Source organism: Lynx rufus, unplaced genomic scaffold (genome assembly GCF_022079265.1).
Source record: "Lynx rufus isolate CCGP_SWC_20201006 ecotype Redwood Valley unplaced genomic scaffold, mLynRuf1.p SCAF_9, whole genome shotgun sequence".
Taxonomy (NCBI): domain Eukaryota; kingdom Metazoa; phylum Chordata; class Mammalia; order Carnivora; family Felidae; genus Lynx; species Lynx rufus.
Window position 1 is genome coordinate 99590267 of NW_025814897.1, and position 19137 is coordinate 99609403.

Below are 19137 nucleotides of genomic sequence, written 5' to 3' on the forward strand. Positions count from 1 at the left end.
TCTCACAGAGCCTGGAGCCCGGGCTCAGGGCTCTTGGCCAGGAGTGCCTTAGGTTGGGTGGGACTCTTAAGAGAAGCGACCCTAGGACCAGGCTTCCTGGAATTTTTTTTTTCTATGCCACGGAAAATCCTCTGGCGCTACCTGGACAAGAAAGACCATCCACACTATCAGGGCACTCTGAGACCGGCTGGCTGGCTTCTTCCTCCCAAAAGTAGACTGATAATTGGATTTAGGCTCCCTACGGGGAAAGGAAGAGCAGAGGAGGCCCCTGGTTCCCGATATCTTGCACCGGACAGGACCACCCTCTCCCACTGGGAAGCAGGTGTGGAAGGGCCGTGGACTTGTTGCATACTGGGACCCCGAAGCAGCCTGGCGCGGCTCCTTCCCAGACCCTATGGGCACAGAACCACATGGAAGTTCAGCACTGCCCCACATCCAGGCTGCTGCAACCACAGGTCCCCAGGACAAAGGCAGTACAGAGCACAGGGGACCAGGCGGGAGAGCCCCGGGTTTCCTTCCATCACAGCGCCTCAGTTTCCTCATCAGAAGAACATACACAAGTGGGGGAAGGCCGAGGTTTCTTCTAGTGTTTTATGAATGTAGGATTCCACTTTCAGCTTCATTCAACTCATTCATGAGACAGAATACCTGGAATTTTGCTCTGAAGGTCAAGTATATTTCCCTGTGCTTTTTGTGAAAAATGCGTTGGACAAGAAGAGTCAGTTCCTGTGACCGCACTGATCTTTTATTGCCCTTATACATTGAGAAGACATGGCAGGCCAGAAAGGCCTGTCCCCAACCACCATTTGCTGAGCCTACCACCCGTTTGTCCCAAAGACCTGAGAGCTTCCAGTGGGAGCTCAGTTCAGTCCGTGCTCCGAGCCCCCCAGGCCCGCTCACCTTAATTGCACTGCCCTACTGATGCTTCTACTAGCCCAACCCTAAGATACACACTTGCACACACATATCCAGCAGCAGAAGGCGGCTTGTCCAGCTTCCTTCCAGGCTCCCAGTACATGGGCTGGCATCCTGTGGCACCTGTAACACAGGTTCCCTTGTGAATGAGCTGCACCGAAATCTTGCAAAGAGGCCCTGCACCCCCACTTCCTGATGGCTGCCCCTGAACCAAGGGCCAGGGCTCAGCCTCTGACCTGGGTGGCGGTGTCGGGGTGACTTGGAATACATACCTGGCCCTCTCCGGGAGCCAGTCAGATCACTGAGGCACTGTAGGGGAGGAGGAGGCCACGTCACATGTGTGTTTCTCAGCTCTGAGAGCAAAGCCCAGAAACCAGTACACGTGTTGGACAAGACAGGGTCATTGCTCTCAGAGCCACCGCATGGCCCAGGCCAGCACAGTCCCAGCTGGTTCCCTGCCTCCACCACCCTGGGCCCTGGCCCTGTGGGCTCCTCACCTCGTACTTCTAGGCGGCACTCACACTGTGCCTCGCCTTGTAAGTTGGTGGCCCTGCAGACATAGACGCCCCCATCAAAGGGGCAGGTCTTTCTGATCTCCAAGGTCAACACTCCCTGCTTGCTGAACATGCGGAAGCGGGCATCTTCTCCCAGGTCCAGGCCATTCTTGAACCAGGAAACCTTGGGCTATAAATCAGGTAACGGGAGGGAGGGAGACCATCTCAGGTTGACAGGAGACCTGGCAGGAACCTGTTTGTATTCTAGGGGCTCCCGCTGGAATCCAAACTATGCCTAAGCAGGGAATGAACAGGGAGCCAATGGAGAGTGCCGAGGCCCTGCTCAGGGAGAGGAGCCCGGCCCTGCGCCCCTGGGCAGTAGAAAGCAGGGAAAGGCTGGGGAGAGGACCGATGGAGGTTGGAGCCTCCAAACCCTGCCTCCTGAGTCTGCCTGGACCAGGATCCCAAACTGTCTACCTTGGGGCTACCCCGGACAGCACAGCAGAGGGTAGCATTGTAGCCAGCAATGACTGAGCGGTTCACCAGAGGGCGAGTGAAGCTCGGGGCCTCGGAGAAGTCCAGGGCCTTGTAGTTGGGTGGCTCATATGTGATCCCTGTGGGTGATAAGACTTTGCACCAAGAGTGCCACACCACGCTAGGCCCCCTCCCTGCTCCTACCGCCTCCCTGCCCCAGCTCCTCCTGGGGGTGGGAGTAAAGGTACAGCACCTGGTCTGGGGATAAAGACAGGCTCCTTGGTGGTGGCCGCGTTGTCACTGGGTCCCACCGTGTTATGGCTGAAGACCCGGAAGTAGTAGCCGTTGCCAACGATGAGCTCTGAGACGACACAGTGAGTGCGACGGTAATGTTCCAAGACAGTGAACCACTCCTGGGGGTGTGGAGGAAAGGGAGGGTCTCTGGGGGTCAGGCCCTACTCCCTGCCAGGGGCCTCTTTTGGGTACCCCTGGTGTCTGTACCCCAACTGTGGAGGGAACCAGATCAGAGAGGAAGGATGAAAAGCAGACCCATTCTAAGGTCAGGGGAGGAAGCTGGGGCCCGGGTGTGCCCGGCCCTGGGGAGGGTACATATGGGGGGCCCAGAACCCCAGGCTCACCATGGTCTTCTTGTCAGCTTTCTGTACTGTGTAACCCAAGATCTCTGTGTTACCATCATCTTGGGGTGGCTTCCACTCCAGAACCGCATTGAAACCCCATGCCTCAGTGACCCGAATATCCTGGGGAGGGCTTGGCTTGTCTGCAGGAGAGAGACCAGCCGGAACAGACCTCCTGAGACTGCTGGCGTATGAACAGAGGGCCCTGGGAGGCCCCCTCACCCCCGCCAGCCTGGACCTGGCCTGCCACCTTCTGCAGGGTCTCTGGGCATCTCAGAGAGGGGGCCCCAGTGCCACGCACCAACGACCTGCAGGACCAGCGTGGCCTTGTCCTCCATGTTCTCGATCCGCAGCATCACCTCGTAGGTGCCAGAGTGGGCGCGGCGAGCAGCCCGGATGAACAGGATGGTGTCCGTGGGGCTGTTGCGGATGCTCACCTCCTCGCCTGCCAGTGGCTGCCCCTCTTTGGTCCAGGTCACCTGAGGCCGGGGCTTGCCCTGCAGGGAGGGACAGCTCACCCCCAAGCCTGGCACGACTGGGTGGCATCTCAGGGTCTGGTCAGCCCCTGAAACTCCTCTACCCGCTAGGCAAGGACGACACACCAGGGCACAGAGAGGGGGACCAGCCCTACCTGGAAAGGAATGAGGAGGTTCACGGGCTCCCCGACTTTCCTCTGGATGGTCTGGCGCAGGTGCCGGGGCACCTGGAGCCGTGGCCGCTCTGCGGGTGCCAAGTGGGCAGCTCAGCAAGGGAGGGCTCAGCCCTGGGGAGCGCTACAGCTCCTCCCCTCCCGAGGCAGGGCCCAGAAGGCTATGGCTGAGGAAGATGCCCCGCCCTCCGCTCCCCCTATCCCAGCCCCAGATGGTCTACGGAACCCCTGCTTCTATCTCCACCTCACCACACCGCTGTAAGAGGGAGGGATCGGAGAGGGTGAGCAACTTGTTTGAGGTCACGCAGCTAGGAAGTCACAGGCCAGGATGCAAATGTAGACTTTTGGACTCTATCCCTGTCCTGCAGACTGTTTCTGCCCCAGTCTGCTGCCTCTTTCCGCTTTGAGAACCAATCTTTACATGATTGATCCTTTGCTGGGAATAGAGGAATGGGGAGTGGATCCCAGATGGCCCAATGATGCTAAATTATGAACACGGGGACAATACCTACCTGTTGAACTGAGAGGCTCAGAGAACAAAGCTCAAAGGCCTACATTTTCCCTGTCCCAGAACTAGGGGTTGATGCAGAAAAACCCAGGGAACCCTCTCCGAATGTTTGCCCTGGGCCTGGGGCGTGAATAAAGGCTCAGACTCTCCTGTCCCTCTCTCCAGTAGGGTCTCCCGGGATGTCCCCACTTCCACCGACCCCAACGGCCAGGATGTCAGCGGCAGGTCTGTCCTGTGACTGCGCAAGGGCCACTCACGCAGTATCTCCTGCACCGTCACAGGCTCCTTGGTGGCGATGGGGGCCCCGGGCCCCGCCATATTGTGCGCCCGTACACGGAAGAGCAGCCGGGCCCCTGTGGGCAGGTCCTTCACCAGCAACGAGGTGCGTTCTGTCAGCCCTTCCAGGGCAGCTGCCCACTCCGAGCCTGGCCGGGGAAGCCCATGGGCAGCATCAACATCAAGGGCCCACCCCACTGCCCGCCCTCCGGTGGCTGTCTGGGGCTTCTGCCGTAAATAGGGGTCGAACAGGGTGACAGGTGCCGGTCCGAAGGGGGCAATTCAGAGGAGGGTGCTGGGTGAGGGCCCGGGGCTGGGCAGAGGCACTCACAGCCCTCCCGGCAATACTCCACGCTGTAGCCATCCAAGCCTCCGGCTCCCACCCGCTCCGGGGGCCGCCACTTGAGGGAGACGGTGGTGTCTGAGACATCCTCCACGGCCAGGTGGGTGGGCTCACTGGGGGGGCCTAGGCAGAGGCGGGGTCAGAGAGGGGTCTGAGTGAGCCGACACCACTGGGGGAAACGGAAGGGCTCTGACCCAGACCCTCAACTGGCCACCGGTCACGCAGGGACACTTGCCCTTAGCCTGGCTTATTCGAGGGCTGTCAGAATTATTTCAGCTCCCACTAAAAGACCTGTCTCTAGATAGGCTTACAAACAAACACAGCAATTGCAAAAGAGAGCCTAGGGCCGCCTGGGTGGCTCAGTCGTTAGGCGGTAGACTTCATTTCCGCTCAGGTCATGGTCTCACGTGAGACTGAGCCCCCACTTCAGGCCCCACGCTGGGCATGGAGCCTGCTTACGATTCTCTTTCCCTGCCTCTTCTCTCCTTCTCAAAAAAAAAAAAAAAAAAAAATAGAGCGCTAAATAGGAATAGATACCCAAAAGAGCACAAACATGCTTAGAAGGAGCCCCTTCTGTCAGACAACACAGGAAATGCTATAAATGTAAGTTAAAGAAAAACTAGCTGAAAACGAGATTTCCTGGCACTGTATGATTGGGCGAGTTGACTAACAGCTAATAGTTGACTGACTGGAAGCCAGTCTCTAAAGAGAGAGGCCTGGACCCTTCTCCCCACAGTCCCCCCCACCCCCACCCCTTGCCTCCATCTCCCCAAGCCGTGCTGGGTCCTTGGGCAGGGGGTGGCTTCTGCCCATGCCACAGACAGCCACCCCCCCCCCACTCCCACATCCTGGTAGGGACAGCTGTCCTTGAGAGCCTGACACACCTGTCAGCATCCCTTCCACCCTCTCGACCCCCGTGACTCAGATGAGGAAATGGCCACTTCAGGGCAGTGACCCCAGATGGCCCTCCTGGGGGTGGTGGAGACAGACCCACGCCTCTTAGACCCCAAGGCGCCCAGTGCCCTCACCCTATCCCATATATGACAAACCCTGCTTGAAGGGAGTGGGGAAGAGGGGACAGTTAACATTTATTGAGCACCTGCTGTATGCCAGATGTTCTGCCTGTGTTATCTCATTTCACCCTAACCTCAGTTCCATGAAGTAGATACTGTCATTATCCCCATTTTACAGATGTGGAGAGTGAGGCCTGAGAGGCACCAACAGAGTGATGAGAGGCTCAGCTCCACCCCTACCAGCTAGGTGACCTTGAGCAAGTCTTCTAACTTCTCAGAGCCTCACTTCCTTCCTCTGTGAAATGAAAAGGATTATCCCCGAGGGAGCCTTTTAAAAGGGACCCGGATGTAAATGCCTAGTGGGGTGGCCGCCCACAGAGCAGCTGCTTCTGACCAGGGAGGGCGTGGGGCAGTGCCAGGCCAGGCAGGCTCACCAATAGGCATGAAGGGCTGGGAGGCAGGGCTGGGCCTGGACATGCCGATGGCATTGACCGCGTAGACTCGCATCTCATACACCACGCCCTCAATCATGCGCCGCGCCTCGTGGCTCAGCTCCCGCAGCAGGTCAAAGTTCAGCCGCATCCACCGGAAGCTCTTCTTCTTCTTGCGCTCCAGGATGTAGCCTGATGAAGGGGAGACGGGAGCTCTGGTCTGGGGCCCAGCCTGCCCCACAACCCCGGCCCTGAGCTCTATCCCCGTGCCCTGCACTCACCCAGGACTGGCTGCCCCCCGTCGTAGGCAGGCGGCTCCCACTGCACGGTGCAGGAGTCCTCACCCACATTGCTGATCTTGGGGGCCGCGGGGGGATCTGGCACATCTGGAGGGATGGACCCACATCAGCCCCGCCCAGGGCCCAGGGCCAAGGCTGCCTGCCCCCACCACCCCACAGATGCTTCCAGAATGCAGTTCTGATCATGTCACCAGCCTGTGACCAATGCTTTTCATGGCTCCCCACTGCCCACATTCACCCCATGTCCTCATCCCAATCCTCTCCATGGAGCTGAGAGCATGCCCGTGATGTTTGTCACGTAGCTAAACGAGTAAATGGACGGGCCTCCCTGGTGGCCCCAGGCCAGCCAGCCTCACCGATGACCTTGACTGTGAGGTTGACCTGGTCCTCGCCCACGGGGTTCTTCACTGTGACAACGTAGACACCCTCGTCTTCCTTCTCTGCCCCCTCGACAGTGAAGATGCTGCGGTCCTTGGTGGTCTCCACCCGCACCCGGCCCTCGGTCTCACACAGCAGCTGGGGTGGGGGGGGAGGGGAAGTGGGGGAGAAGGGCCAAGTCAGACACCACAGGCTTTGACAGCCCGTGCAATGGCCAGAGATAGGAACAGAACTCCGCACGGGGTCCCGGGAGCAGATGTAGCTTGAGTGGAAACTGCACTCTTGTGAGCACCGAGTCCAGACAGCTTTGTTTAGCGCTCGCCGTGGGCAAAGCACTGGGGCCAGGGGCTTGGGCTCTAGGTCTGGCTTTATCACGGAGCTTTAGGCAATCACCGATTTTCTCTGTGCCTCAGTTTTCTCATCTGCCAAATGGAAATCACATGACCTTACAGAGCTGAGGATCCCGAAAGACCTCAGGTGGGTGGAGGGGTCAACTGTGCCTGGAGGAGGAAGAGCTGACCCGAGTGGTGCCCAGGCAGCTGCTCTGACAGAAAAGTGCCAGGGAAACCCCCTGTCCAGTCGGGAAGAAGTACAAAGTCAAGGTCGGCCCAGGGAGACGGGAGCCTTGGGAACAGCCCGGTCATGAGGGCTTCCCAGCAATGTTCAGGGAACTCGTGCCTGACCGAGGCATGAGGATCCCACGTAGACCATGCCTGGGGCAGGAACACAGCTGGCCAGACGTGGTGGCTTCACGGAGACCTCACCAAAGGGTGGAAACCGTGTAGGCAGAAAATCACAGGAGGCAAACGAGCTGGATCCCACCATCAGCCTCACTCACCTTCTTGTCAAACACCCACTCGTCACTGTCACCTGCATCCTCCCCTGGGGCATCCAGGGATGGCCCTGCTGGGACCTTGTTCTTCTGGGAACAGAGCCGGAGGGAAGCAGGGGGAAGAGGGGCTGACTCAGCCTGGAGGGTATCATCCCTGCCCAGCGGCCCCTCTGGCCCCCCTTTGCCCACCCACATTCTGCTGCCCACCTTGCCCGCCTCCCAGCCAGCTGAACCTCTGCACACCCAGTGGGTAGCCAGTTGTAGGGTGTGCACTTGTGGGGTGGGGTGGGGAGCCGATGCCAACACCCATTGGTCCCATGCACCCATTTTACAGATGGGGAAGTGGAGGAGGGATCCACAGTACCTGTGTGAGGGTCTTCTGCCAAATCACAGTGGGAGCAGGGTCCCCAGAGATAGGGACATCCAGGCGTAGCTTGTTCCCGGCCACAACCACAATGGTATCCGGCTTGCGGCCCGGGCAGTCCAGGTGGATCTTGGGAGGTTCTGGGGGGGAGATGGCATAGGTCAGAAAAAGGGGCAGGGGCCCAAGCCCCACGAAAGAGGCGGAAACTGGAAGGAGTCCATGCCCCTGGTGGTTGTTTTTTAATCAATTTGACTGACATGTAATTTCCATTCAAGAAGATGCCAAGATTTGAGCATACGGCTTGATGAGGTGTCACAATTGTATACACCTGTGCAACCACCAGCAGGTCAAGATCTAAGACCTTTCCATCCCCCCAGGAAGTTCCAGGGAGGTTTGTAACACCAGGTCGCCTACTGTAGCATTTCTCAGACTGCGCTTAGGAGGAACACTAGTGTCTTGCCAGAAAAAAGAAAAAGAAGTTTCCACGGCCAAATCGATGAGAAGGCCCTGGATTAAACCAAGTTAAGCACATTTCTTCACCGCAGGATTTTCCAGAGCCTTTGAGATGCTTCTGAGTCAGCAGGAGGTGGCCCAAGTGTTCAGTGATTCTCACACTGACTTCACCATGGAACCCTTTTTGTTTCCCCCCTAAATTCTCAGGTTAGTTAACATACAGTGTGGCCTTGGCTTCAGGAGTAGAATCCAGTGGTTCATCACTTACATATACCTTTTTTAATGCTTATTTATTTTATTTTATTTATTTATTTTGAGAGAGAGAGAGAGAGAGAAAGTGCGCGTGTGCAAGCGGGGAAGGAACAGAGAAAGTGGGAGACAGAGAATCCAAAGCAGGCCCAGGCTCTGAGCTGTCAGCACGGAGCCTGACACGGGGCTTGAACTCACAAACCGCAAGATCATGACCTGAGCCGAAGTCGGACGCTTAACCAACTGAACCACCCAGGTGCCCCTCCAACCATGGAACCCTTTTTAAATTTTTTTTTTTAACGTTTATTTATTTATTTTTTTATAACTTTTTTTTATTTTTTATTTTTTATTTTTGGGACAGAGAGAGACAGAGCATGAACGGGGGAGGGGCAGAGAGAGAGGGAGACACAGAATCGGAAACAGGCTCCAGGCTCTGAGCCATTAGCCCAGAGCCTGACGCGGGGCTCGAACTCACGGACCGCGAGATCGTGACCTGGCTGAAGTCGGACGCTTAACCGACTGCGCCACCCAGGCGCCCCAAACGTTTATTTATTTTTGAGACAGAGAGAGACAGAGCATGAACAGGGGAGGGGCAGAGAGAGAGGGAGACACAGAATCTGAAACAGGCTCCAGGCTCCGAGCTGTCAGCACAGAGCCCGACACGGGGCTCGAACTCAAGGACCGCGAGATCATGACCTGAGCCGAAGTCGGACACTCAACCGACCGAGCCACCCAGGTGCCCCTCCAACCATGGAACCCTTTTTAAATGGAGTATCCGTATTCAATGAATGAACTTAGTTTGGAAAGCCCTGACCTAGAGCATGCTTCAGCCCGGACTACCCTCCTGAAGTTAGGATAAATGCTTGATGTTTAATCTAAAAGAAGGAGGGGTACTTCTAAAAGAGAAAATTAATAATGAAACCTCACATCTTCTCGTCTCCTCTTTTCTACACCCCGTGGAGGAGGCACGTCAGGATTCCCACTTCAGAGAATAGGAAACTGAGGTGCATAGAGATTATAATTGGCCCATGGTTCTGACTGACAGAGCTGGGGCTTGGGTCTTGGGGTCCCCACTCCAGCTTCCTTGCTCTTCCCTCTGTGAATGGAGAGGGACATGGGTGGAGTGGGCATGGGGAGGAGGTCCCGCGACTCACCTTGCCTGGGCACGAAGTCAATCTTGACCTCTGCAAGAGAAGGGAGAGCATGCGGCACGGGGCTGGGCACGGGCAGAGCCCGGCGACGGGGCCCCCACCTGGCCCAGGCGCCCGCTCACCCATGAAATGGAGTTTCGCTGACAGGTTGCAGGCGAAGCCCTCAGGCACAAAGCTGTAGTCCGCCTCGTCGGCAGGCGTGACGTCGTCAATGGTCAGTTTGTGGACTCTGCAGGGATGTGGTGGCTCAGGGGAGCCCACTGGACCACACACCCCAGTCTCGTGGTAGTCAGGGCTCCAGAGGGCCCCTGCCCCACCTTAGCTCAGTGGGGTGCTGGTATTTTAAATGCTCTCTTTCTCTATTTTTGACTTTCTAGCTCCCTCGCGTGTTTTCAGAGGTAGGCAATGTACAAGTGCCCCTTGGCTGGGCCTTTAGAGACTGATCGGGGGCTGCTGTCACTAATCTCTGTGACCTTGGACCCAGCACGGGCCGGTGCAGATGCTCGAGGCATGAGTAAGAGAGTGGGAGAGAGTGAGGGCCCTTGGCCAGAGCTGGCCTGGCTGCCTCCTGCCCTGCCCTGGCCATGACCTGCGGGGAGGGGGCCGGGGGAACTCCCAGCCTGTCTGTCTCTCTCACTACTTCTCTCTTTCTCTCCTCTGCCTCTGCAGGATTCTCTTCTGTATGCTCCTTCTCTCCCTCTCTCTCTGTCTCTCTATCTCAGTCTGTGTCCTGTGTCTATTTGTGTGTCTCTTCCTGTCCCTCTCTGTCTCTATCTCTCTTTCTCTGTCTCTCCCTGTTTTTCCCTGTCTCCCTATGTGTCTCTAGTGTCTGTCTGTCTGTTTCTCCCTCTGTCTCTCTCTCTGTCTCAGTCTCTGCTCTCCCCATCTGCCTGCCCCCCTTTGCATTGGGGCCCAGCTCTGCACACTCACCGCCCAATGTGGGACACCTTTACGCGGCTGTCGGGCACCAGCTCCTTCCCGTTCTTCAGCCACACGCCCCGCACGTTCTCATCGGACACTTCACACTTGAACACCGCCTGGTCCTTTGCACCCACGGTCAGGTCTGCGATGCTCTGGTACACCTCCAGCTTTTTCTCTGGGGGGCGGAGGGCAGGGCAGAGCCAGTGAGCCGGGGAGGGTGTGTGTGGGTGTGGGCGTGAATCTGTGTGGAGATCACACGGGCATGTGAAAACCCGCGTGTGCACGCGTGAGTGTGATTCATGTGTGCCTACGATGATGGGACGGGGTGCACGAGGAAGCTCAAGTGTGTGTGTGTGGTGCGGGGCGACACTAACCAGGCCCATCTGGCCCTCCCAGTACTCTCTGAGGTGGCCACCTCGGCACCCCCATTTTACAGATGAGAATGGCGAGGCTCGGTGTGTCAGAGTGACCTGCCCAAGGTCACACAGGCCTCCATCCTGGGTTTGCCTGATTCCCAAACACGGCCGGGGGTGGTGCTGGGGCCGAGGGCGCCCAGGGCCTTGCAGCCTCCTGTGCTCCCCCCCCCACCCCACCCCCCGGGGCCTCACCCTGAACGATGAGCTCGGCCAGCGCCTGGCCCCCGCTGGTGCGCAGCGCGTAGTGCCCCGCGTCCTCCAGCGTCGCCTCGTTGATGATGAGGTGGTGTCTCTGCCCGTCCTTCTTGAACCGGTATTTGAAGGTCTCCTCCCTGGTCAGCTCCACCCCATCCTTCAGCCTGGCCGGTGGGCGGGCAGTAAGTGCCGAGGCCTCCTTTGGGGATGCCCACGGGCCCCCCAGCCCTGCCCACGCCCCCGTGCCTCTGGCACTCACCACTTGACCTGGGCCCCCTCCTCAGACACTTCGCACTCAAACTCCACCCGCTGCCCCACCATCACCAGCTGGTCTTCCAGGGGCCGAGTGATCAGCACGGGGGGCTCTGGCGAGCAAGGAGAACGTAGATGGCCGAGCCCTGTGCACCCTCCCCGCAGGGTCCCAGCCTCCCAGGGGCCCCGGTCCAGGCCCACCTTTGACGAACAGCTCGGTGCTGCACTTCTCCCCGCCCACCACGCACTGGTAGGCCGCGTCATCGGCCAGCGAGCACTGGCTGATGGTCAGCGTGCGCTTGGCACCCACGGACTCGAAGATGTACCTGTGCCGGGGGCCGGGGGCGGGGCACGGATGGAGAGCCGTCACTCACCTCGTGTGTCCCAGGTGCCCCATCCAACCCCCTCCTCCCGTCGGACCGTGCCCCCACCCCCGAGCCTTCCTTCCCGGAGCTGGGCCTTACTTGCTGTGGAGCAGAAGGGGCCACGGGAGCATCCAAGCGGGAGGAAGCGAGACCCGGAGCAAAAGGGCGAGGAACAGAGACAGGCAGAAACAGAAAGATGGGCAATTAGACCCAGGGAGAGGAAAATGGGGAGAGACACGCAGGGCAGAAAGCCGCCCAGAGACCGAGAACACGGCAGCGGCCGGCCGTGAGAGGCACGGAGAGCAGGCTGGGAGCCTCCCTGCCCCCGCTGCTCCCAGGACTGCACCTGCCCCCCCACCCCCAGCCCCACCGCACCTGCCGCTCATCTGGATCTCCTGTCCATTCTTCAGCCACTTGACCTCGGCGTCGGGGTCGGCCAGCTCCACGGTCAGCCGGATCTTGTGGCCCTTGCTCACCTGGTAGGCGGGCTCCAGCTTCTTCTGAAAGGCTGAGCACCTCCGTCAGCACCCCCACTGCCCTGCCGCCCCTGCTGCCCCAGAAGGCTCACACGCATCGCCGTGGCTGGTGGCCGTGCCACTGGGCCGAGTCCTCCCACCACACTCTGCCTGTGTCCCCCATTTTCTCTATCTCCACTGTGCCTGTCTCTTTATTATCTCTGTCTGTTCTACGTGTCTGTCTCCTCTCTCTTTGTCCTTCTGCCTTCCTTGGGGTCCCCTCCACCTGCTCAGCTCAGGGAGACAGAAGCTTGGCCGGAGAGGGAGACAGCAGCCAAAGGGACCTTCTCTCCTTCTTGACTCTGCTTTACAGCACCCCCCAGGCTTCTACTCAGTGAGGAGGGCCCAGCTGTGCTCTGTCCTCTTCTTGTGGTGTCTCTGGTCTAAGCTGACTCTTACCTTTTCGTGTGTGTATGTGTGTGCACGCATGTGAGTGTGTGCGTGTGCCCTCTCCTCTTGCATGGCAGCAGAGGGCTAACCTGTGCTCTTCTTCTCGTCTCGCTTCATGCCCTTGAGCCTCTTGAGCATGCCGCGCAGGTCGGTGATGCCGTGCTGGAAGGCGATGCGCTCATATTCGGAGGGGGATGCCTGCCGCAGGATCTCCCACACGTCCTCCTCGGCTGGCGCCTCCAGCCTCGGGTCCCTGCGTCCAGCAGAGAGGCCTCAAGGGAATCCCCTCTGGCTGGGGCGAGGGGGGGGGGCAGGCAGGACTGTTGCCCCCCGCCCTCCCCTGGGGTGGGGCTTCCTGGGGCCCAGGACCCCTCTGGTGGTGCCGCTTGGGCTGGCTTTGGACCTCGAGTTCAGTATGGGGGAGTCCTGGTGGAAGTGGGGGTGACGGGGGCGCAGGCTTCATCACGCACTCACCTTAGGTTCCGGAAACTGCTGCTCCGGGCAGGACAAAAAGGCAGTGGACCATTAGAGGCATGGACCACCTGCCCACAAAGGCCCTGGGGCCACAGCCCGTGGGCCTTCACCCCTCCCTTCTCCCCACACCAGTGTCCCTCCATTTACACGGCAGGGCCTTCCCCACACAGGGCCTTGTTTGTTCCTCCTGAGCTCTGGCAGGTGAGTATCTGGAGAACCAAAACTCAGAGACGCCCCAGGCAGTGGGGATCCACACTCAGGTCTGTCTGATTCCCAGCCCTGTCTGTCACCAGGGTACAGAGTCCCACCAACACCCTGTTGCCCCCAAACACCGGCCCCCGATGCTTACTCTCTAGGCCGCGGCAGCATCAGCCACAACGCAGGGTCCAGGAGAGAGAGGGAGAGGACACAGAGTCAGCTGGAGGGGCTGGGGGAGAAATCCCTGCAGCTTGGCGCCCCCTCCCAGCTTCTTGTGAGTCCCTGGAGTCTACTGAGGCAAGCTCTCATGGACTCAAGCGTCAGGGGTCGTGGGGGACCCTGGGAGGATGTTAGTTCACAAGATATCACATCTGCAGAGCCCTCTGACTCTTCCCAACACCAGGATTATCCAATTTTTTTTTTAATGCTTATTTATTTATTTTATTTTTTTTTTTTATTTATTTTTGGGACAGAGAGAGACAGAGCATGAACGGGGGAGGGGCAGAGAGAGAGGGAGACACAGAATCGGAAACAGGCTCCAGGCTCCGAGCCATCAGCCCAGAGCCCGACGCGGGGCTCGAACTCACGGACCGCGAGATCGTGACCTGGCTGAAGTCGGACGCTCAACCGACTGCGCCACCCAGGCGCCCCTTAATGCTTATTTATTTTTGAGATACAGAGTGAGACAGAGCACAAGGGGAAGAGGGACAGAGAGAGGAGACACAGAATCCAAAGTAGGCTCCAGGATCTGAGCCATCAGCACAGAGCCCGATGCAGGGCTCGAACCCACGAACAGTGAGATCGTGACCTGAGCCGAAGTCGCCATTTTACTGACTGAGCCACCCAGGCACCCCTAGGATTATCCCATTTGACAGACAGGGAAATTGGTTTAGAGAGGTACAGTAACCAGCTCAGGGCCACACAGCCGGAAAACCGCATTGCTGGGATTTGAAATGGGGCCTCACCATCTGCCCAGGAGCTGCTACCCAGGGGCTCACCTCTTCTTCAGCAGCGAGCTGAAATCCAGAGTTCCAGCGTCCTCGTGGCTGTCACTACGGAGAGGGGCCCCAGTAAGGACCTCCCCAACTGGAAGAGGCTTGGGGAGGTAGGGGTGGGGAGAGGTACTGGGAGAGGAAGGGACACTGTCTGGATGGGGGGCTCCATCTCAGACCCCTGAAGTCCGACAAGCATGGGCTGGGAGAGGGGTACCTGATCCGCCGACCACTTCCAGCCAGGCTCCTGTGGGGTTAGAACCAGTTCCTTCAGTTGCCCGGGGGAGCTTGCTGTCCCCCATCACTATCAACTTCAGCTCTGTCCCCCTACAGCCCCTCCCACATCATTCCCAGCCCTGACCCCGAGGGACTTCAGATCCCAGCACTGGCCTCCCCGCTGTCCCTGAGAAGAGATGACCACTCACGTGCGGCGGAAAGCTGATCGGAGGTCCAGGTCTCCAGGGCCAACGGCCTCTGCGTTCAGAGAGGGAGATGAGACAGGGAAGGGGCTTCAGAGGGCACACCCCAGAAGCCTCACTCACCCCGGAGTCTCCGAGTATTACAGACCTGCCCATCCATGACCCTTGAGAGCGGGCGTCTGCCCCAGGACCCCACATTCTGAGCCTTTCCAGAACTGAGGTACCAGGGAGTTTGGGTAGTTGTTGGTCCCCAGCCCCTTAGCGGTGGCTGATCTCCCACGCAGCTCCCAGCTCACCCTTCACCTGTTCACCTGGGCCAGGAGCCTGGACCATCTCACCATCCAGGTGAGATCTGGACTTGGCTGTCAGACCCCACCCCAACCCTGGGAACCTCCGTGGGTTTCTCTCGTGCCCCTGCATGAGCAGCACTGGGCATGTGGGCAGCGGTTGTCCTGTTGGGACTAGACATCCTCCTTAGTGTTGGGAAATGGAGGCAGACGTGGGGGATAAGACCCATGGGGACCTGAGCCCAGGACGCCAGGGCTCCCCTCACCATGGACAGTGAGACTGAAGTTGCAGCTGTCAAATTTGTCCTTGGTGGAAACCTCACAGCGGTAGCCACCTGCAAAAGTAGTCTGGGCATCTGTAATGTGCAGCTCAAACAGGTAGACCTGTAGAAGGAAGGTATCAGGGGAGACCAGGGACCGGAAGAGAAGGCCCTTCACTCCTAAAGGAGACTGGGAGTGGCTAATGGCCACCAACATTTTCACCCCTCAGGGTTTAGTTAACCTGTGGGTAAGGGTTTTGTGTAAATAGGAAAAAGAGCCCCTTTTCAAGACACATGACTGCCATCTGCTGGCACAAGGTGGTAATAAAATATAAATCTGTGATGGCTACGAGGCAAATGACCTTCACTTAAGACAAGGCACTTTTGTGCAGTGCACAACCCACACAACTGAACTTGTTGGCCCTGCCCTGCCAGAGGAGCCTTTGCCTGGGCCAAGACTGTGGAAGAGTGGGAGGAGCAGAAGCTGGGAGTCAAAGCACAGGTTCTAGGCCTGGCTCTGAGTGACATCAGATCAGCAGCAACAACCTCTCAAGCTTCAGTTTCTTTGTGTAATGAAGAGCCCCTTGAGCTCCAATACTCATCCATCCAGAGGATTCACATCTTCACTGGCTGATGCCACCTGCCCCCGTGCTTCAGGAGGTCCCTCAGCCTTCCTGGGCCCCCTGCCTCCACAAGTTTTATTATGCCCCCTTAAGACTGTCGTGCCCTCCAAGCCCAGCATGTCCCACAGGACTCCTGGGCCTCCCCATTGTCCCCGGGTGCCCCTGGCTATCCAACCTGCTTCCCAACTTCCCTAGGTCTCGTTTTTGCACCTCCTGTGTGCCTTCAGTCTCAGGGTGACCCCCAGGCTCCCCTGTGCCCCCGGTGCCTCCCAGGGGCTCCCAAGCCCTCTTTCCAGGGGGCCCCTGAACCGTGCCGTGCCCGCAGGCCCCACCTTGCTGGTCCGGTCGTAACTGTTGTGCAGCTGCAGGTGTTGGCCCACTTTGCTGCTCAGGTCCACCCACTTGCCCTTGAACCACTTGACTGTGGGCGGTTTCAGGAGGCTGGCGCCGGCCACACGGGCTGAGAAGGTGATGCTGCCACCTGCAGGGAAAGGGCGACAGGCTGGGCCTGGGCGGGTGCCCTGCTGTGCGCTGCCCCACCCCACCCCGGGGTGCCGCAGCCCACACTCACCTGCGGTCACCTCGCCATCCTGTGGCCGCATCACAAAGAGGCCGATGGGGTCATCAGAGGCACCAGAGCCATCGGGGGCTGCTGAGCTTGACCCTGTGAGCAGAGGCCTTTGTGACCTGCCTTGGGACACCCCATCCGCTGGCCTTCACCGTCCCTGCACCGCCCTCCCTGCACCGGCTCACCTTTGGGACTTGGGGAGCCTCCTTCCTCCTCAGTGGTCGAGGCCAGTGCTTCTCCGGAGCCTCCAGGAGCCTCGGTAGGGGCAGGAGCAGGGCCCGGCACAGGCTCTGCCTTCTCTAGAAGGGAAAGGGTGGGGGGTCGTGGAGCAGCTTCTAAGCAGAGAGCCCTCCTCTTGCCCCTGGTCCCCCTCAGTCTTTGCAGGCTGGTCGCATACTGCAGTGTGTGCATCTGACCTCCTCACCCTCGCAGACTGCGCGCCCACGCCCTGGTGGGTCGGCCCGAGCGGCTGTGGGCTCCGTTCCTCCTCTCCTTTCCCCAGGGGCTCCCTCCACACCCGCAGCAACCAGGGGCTTCCCTGCCAGCGCACGCAGCCCACCGAGTCCCCATCTGTGAGAAGGCGTCTGGAGGGAGGGCTGCGTGGTGCCTTATCCATCTCAGAACTTTCCCTACTTCCACAATGACTGGAACAGGCCAGGGAGACACATGGGGACACTCAGTGAGGTCTTGCTGCAGAAAAGGGAGGAAGGGAATTCCTGGCAGACGGCTCAGCCAAAGCAAAGGCAAGAAAGTGGAAAGGCTCCTCCTATACCCTGGGTGAGGGAGAGATGGCCAGGCTGCCCCAGAAGCTCAAACCTAGGGAAGGCGGACCAGGGTCTTACCTGCTTCTATGACCTTGAGGTCAAACTTGACCTTGGAGGAGCCAGCGATGACTGCGTAGGGTCCCTGGTCGGCGGGGCCCACGTCCCGCACTGTCAGAGTGTGCCTCGTGCCCTCGGCTGCTAGGCCATACTTGTCACTGGCGCTGATGTCACTGCCCCCCCGCTGCCAGCGCACCTTTACTCCTGACCGCTCTGTCTCGGCCTCGAACACAGCAGGGCTGCTGGCTGCCACCTCCACTGACCTTGGCTTCTTGCTGAAGGCTGAGACTGAGATAGGCCAATGGAGGCTGCAGGAGCCACTGGCTGGCCCAGGCACCCCATCCCTGCATCCCTTCTTCCTAAAGCACTTTAATGCATCGCCTCATTTAATGCTTCAGTGGCTCTATGAGACAGATGCAATTATCATGCCCATTTCTCACATGCGGACACTGAGGCTCAGAGAGTTCAAGTGACTTATCCAACATCACACAGCCAGTAGGCAGAAGAGCCAGGGCCGTGGTCCTAACCTCCACACAAGAATTTTGTTAGGTATGTCCTTGGATACCTGACCCTTCCTTCCTGGGGAAGCCCAACTCCCTCTCTCCCCCACCATCTGGGGCCCTTGGCAAGGGGCAGGTACTCTGTCCACTTGAATTGTGGCTAAATTTGTTCTCCAAGGGCCTCAGGCTGAGAACCAGCAACTGAGATAAAGCTGGCCTGGGAGGCGCTGGGGGCTGGGGGGCTGGGTCCCTGCCCTGAATGACCTTGGTAAGGGCACAAGCCAGGACCAGGTCCCTGGCCTGTGACTTTCTCTGCCCTTGGCCCAGGATCAGGGCTTCTCGACCATTCTCTCGCAGAACAGAAGAACTGGCATTTTCACGCCAGGTGTGAGGGCCACAGGAATGCAATCTCATAAAGCGGAGACTATCACAACTGGAGAGAGCCAACTCAACTCCTCCTTATACAGATAGGGAAACTGAGACCCAGAGAGGGCAAGGGCTTGCCCAAGAGCATTCAGCGAGACTGGCTCAAGTCTAGACTCAACTTGGGCCCCTGCCTGTGGCAGCCTTTTCCCAAAAGGCAAGCCCAGGCCTAATCTTGCTGCAGAAGGAGATGGGATGGGGATAGGGAAGGGATCCTCTTCTGTCCCGAGACTGGGGTGATGGCCCACTCTGTACCCCCTGGCCCTGGTTCACCCTCACTCTCATCAGAAGGATGGGAAGGAGAAACCAAGAATCAGAAAAAGACCCAGAAGACAGCCCCCACTCTCAGGAACTCAGGAACTCACTCAGGAACCCCCCAATTGTAGATGCCCCAGCCCTCCTGGCCCCCCACCCAGCCCCAACCCTAGACCTGCGGCTACCTGGCTTCTTCCCCGGCTCAGGCATCTTGAGAGAGATCACACCAGGATCTGAGCAGTCACAGGCCACCCAAGGAGGATCTGAGCAGGACCCGTCCCCCCACACTATATAAGGGGCTCTCCCCCTCCCCAGGATTTCTTATCTGCCTCTTGCCCAACCACCTGCTAAATATAGACAAATTCCAGAGAGCGAGGCTCTCCAGGGCGATGGCAGGGCCACACTGTTCCCGGCTATCTCCTGTCCCTTCCCCCTCGGGTCCAATATGATGGCTTCTGCCCCTCTAACCTTTGGTAAGCCTCAGGGGCACCCCAAGCCCTATCTATATGTTCATCTGACAGGGAGATTGTATGGTGAATTGGCACAGATCCAGATCCTGGGGCCGGGCTGCCCTGAGACCAGGCACTGCCCTTTCCTTAACCTCAGTGCCTTAGTTCCCTCATCTATAAAGTGGGGTGATGAAAGCAGCATCCACTGTGTAGGACTGTTCCATGAACGAAGTGGGTTTGTAAATGGAAAGGCGAGAGCAGAGCCAGGCACACAGGAAGTGCTGAATGAAAATATCTCTCCTACTGCGGCGCACAGGGCCCTGGGCTGGCCTCGTGCTGCAGAGTCCTGG

At 58.6% G+C, this 19137-nt stretch overlaps 2 protein-coding genes across 3 annotated transcripts; both read right to left on the minus strand.

The window, feature by feature from the left end:
* Window positions 1-719: 719 nt before the first annotated feature.
* MYBPC3 (myosin binding protein C3) lies at window positions 720-16920 on the minus strand. Of its 2 annotated transcripts, none has more exons than XM_047072137.1 (33): window positions 16525-16920; window positions 16343-16435; window positions 16104-16252; window positions 15155-15272; window positions 14608-14656; window positions 14400-14429; window positions 14189-14242; window positions 13342-13344; window positions 12993-13010; window positions 12608-12771; window positions 11989-12121; window positions 11713-11715; window positions 11450-11574; window positions 11256-11361; window positions 10994-11160; window positions 10395-10560; window positions 9587-9693; window positions 9468-9497; window positions 7612-7751; window positions 7254-7334; window positions 6394-6553; window positions 6020-6124; window positions 5742-5930; window positions 4283-4417; window positions 3933-4100; window positions 3150-3238; window positions 2820-3015; window positions 2522-2661; window positions 2137-2296; window positions 1887-2023; window positions 1413-1599; window positions 1188-1224; window positions 720-1038 (listed from the first exon to the last, which is right to left on the minus strand). In XM_047072137.1, exons 1-32 carry the CDS (start codon window positions 16748-16750, stop codon window positions 1214-1216), a joined length of 3639 nt encoding a protein of 1212 aa, XP_046928093.1. In that variant the 5' UTR covers window positions 16751-16920; the 3' UTR covers window positions 720-1038; window positions 1188-1213. The 2 variants fall into 2 exon arrangements, with proteins under 2 accessions (XP_046928093.1, XP_046928092.1); XM_047072136.1 differs by having other exon boundaries at window positions 7254-7337.
* A 132-nt stretch (window positions 16921-17052) lies between these two features.
* On the minus strand, window positions 17053-18548 carry LOC124506026 (myosin-binding protein C, cardiac-type-like). Its single transcript, XM_047072039.1, has 2 exons — window positions 18524-18548; window positions 17053-17541 (listed from the first exon to the last, which is right to left on the minus strand). The coding sequence occupies exons 1-2, from the start codon at window positions 18546-18548 to the stop codon at window positions 17156-17158; spliced, it is 411 nt and encodes a 136-aa protein (XP_046927995.1). The 3' UTR covers window positions 17053-17155.
* Between the last annotated feature and the right edge of the window lie 589 nt (window positions 18549-19137).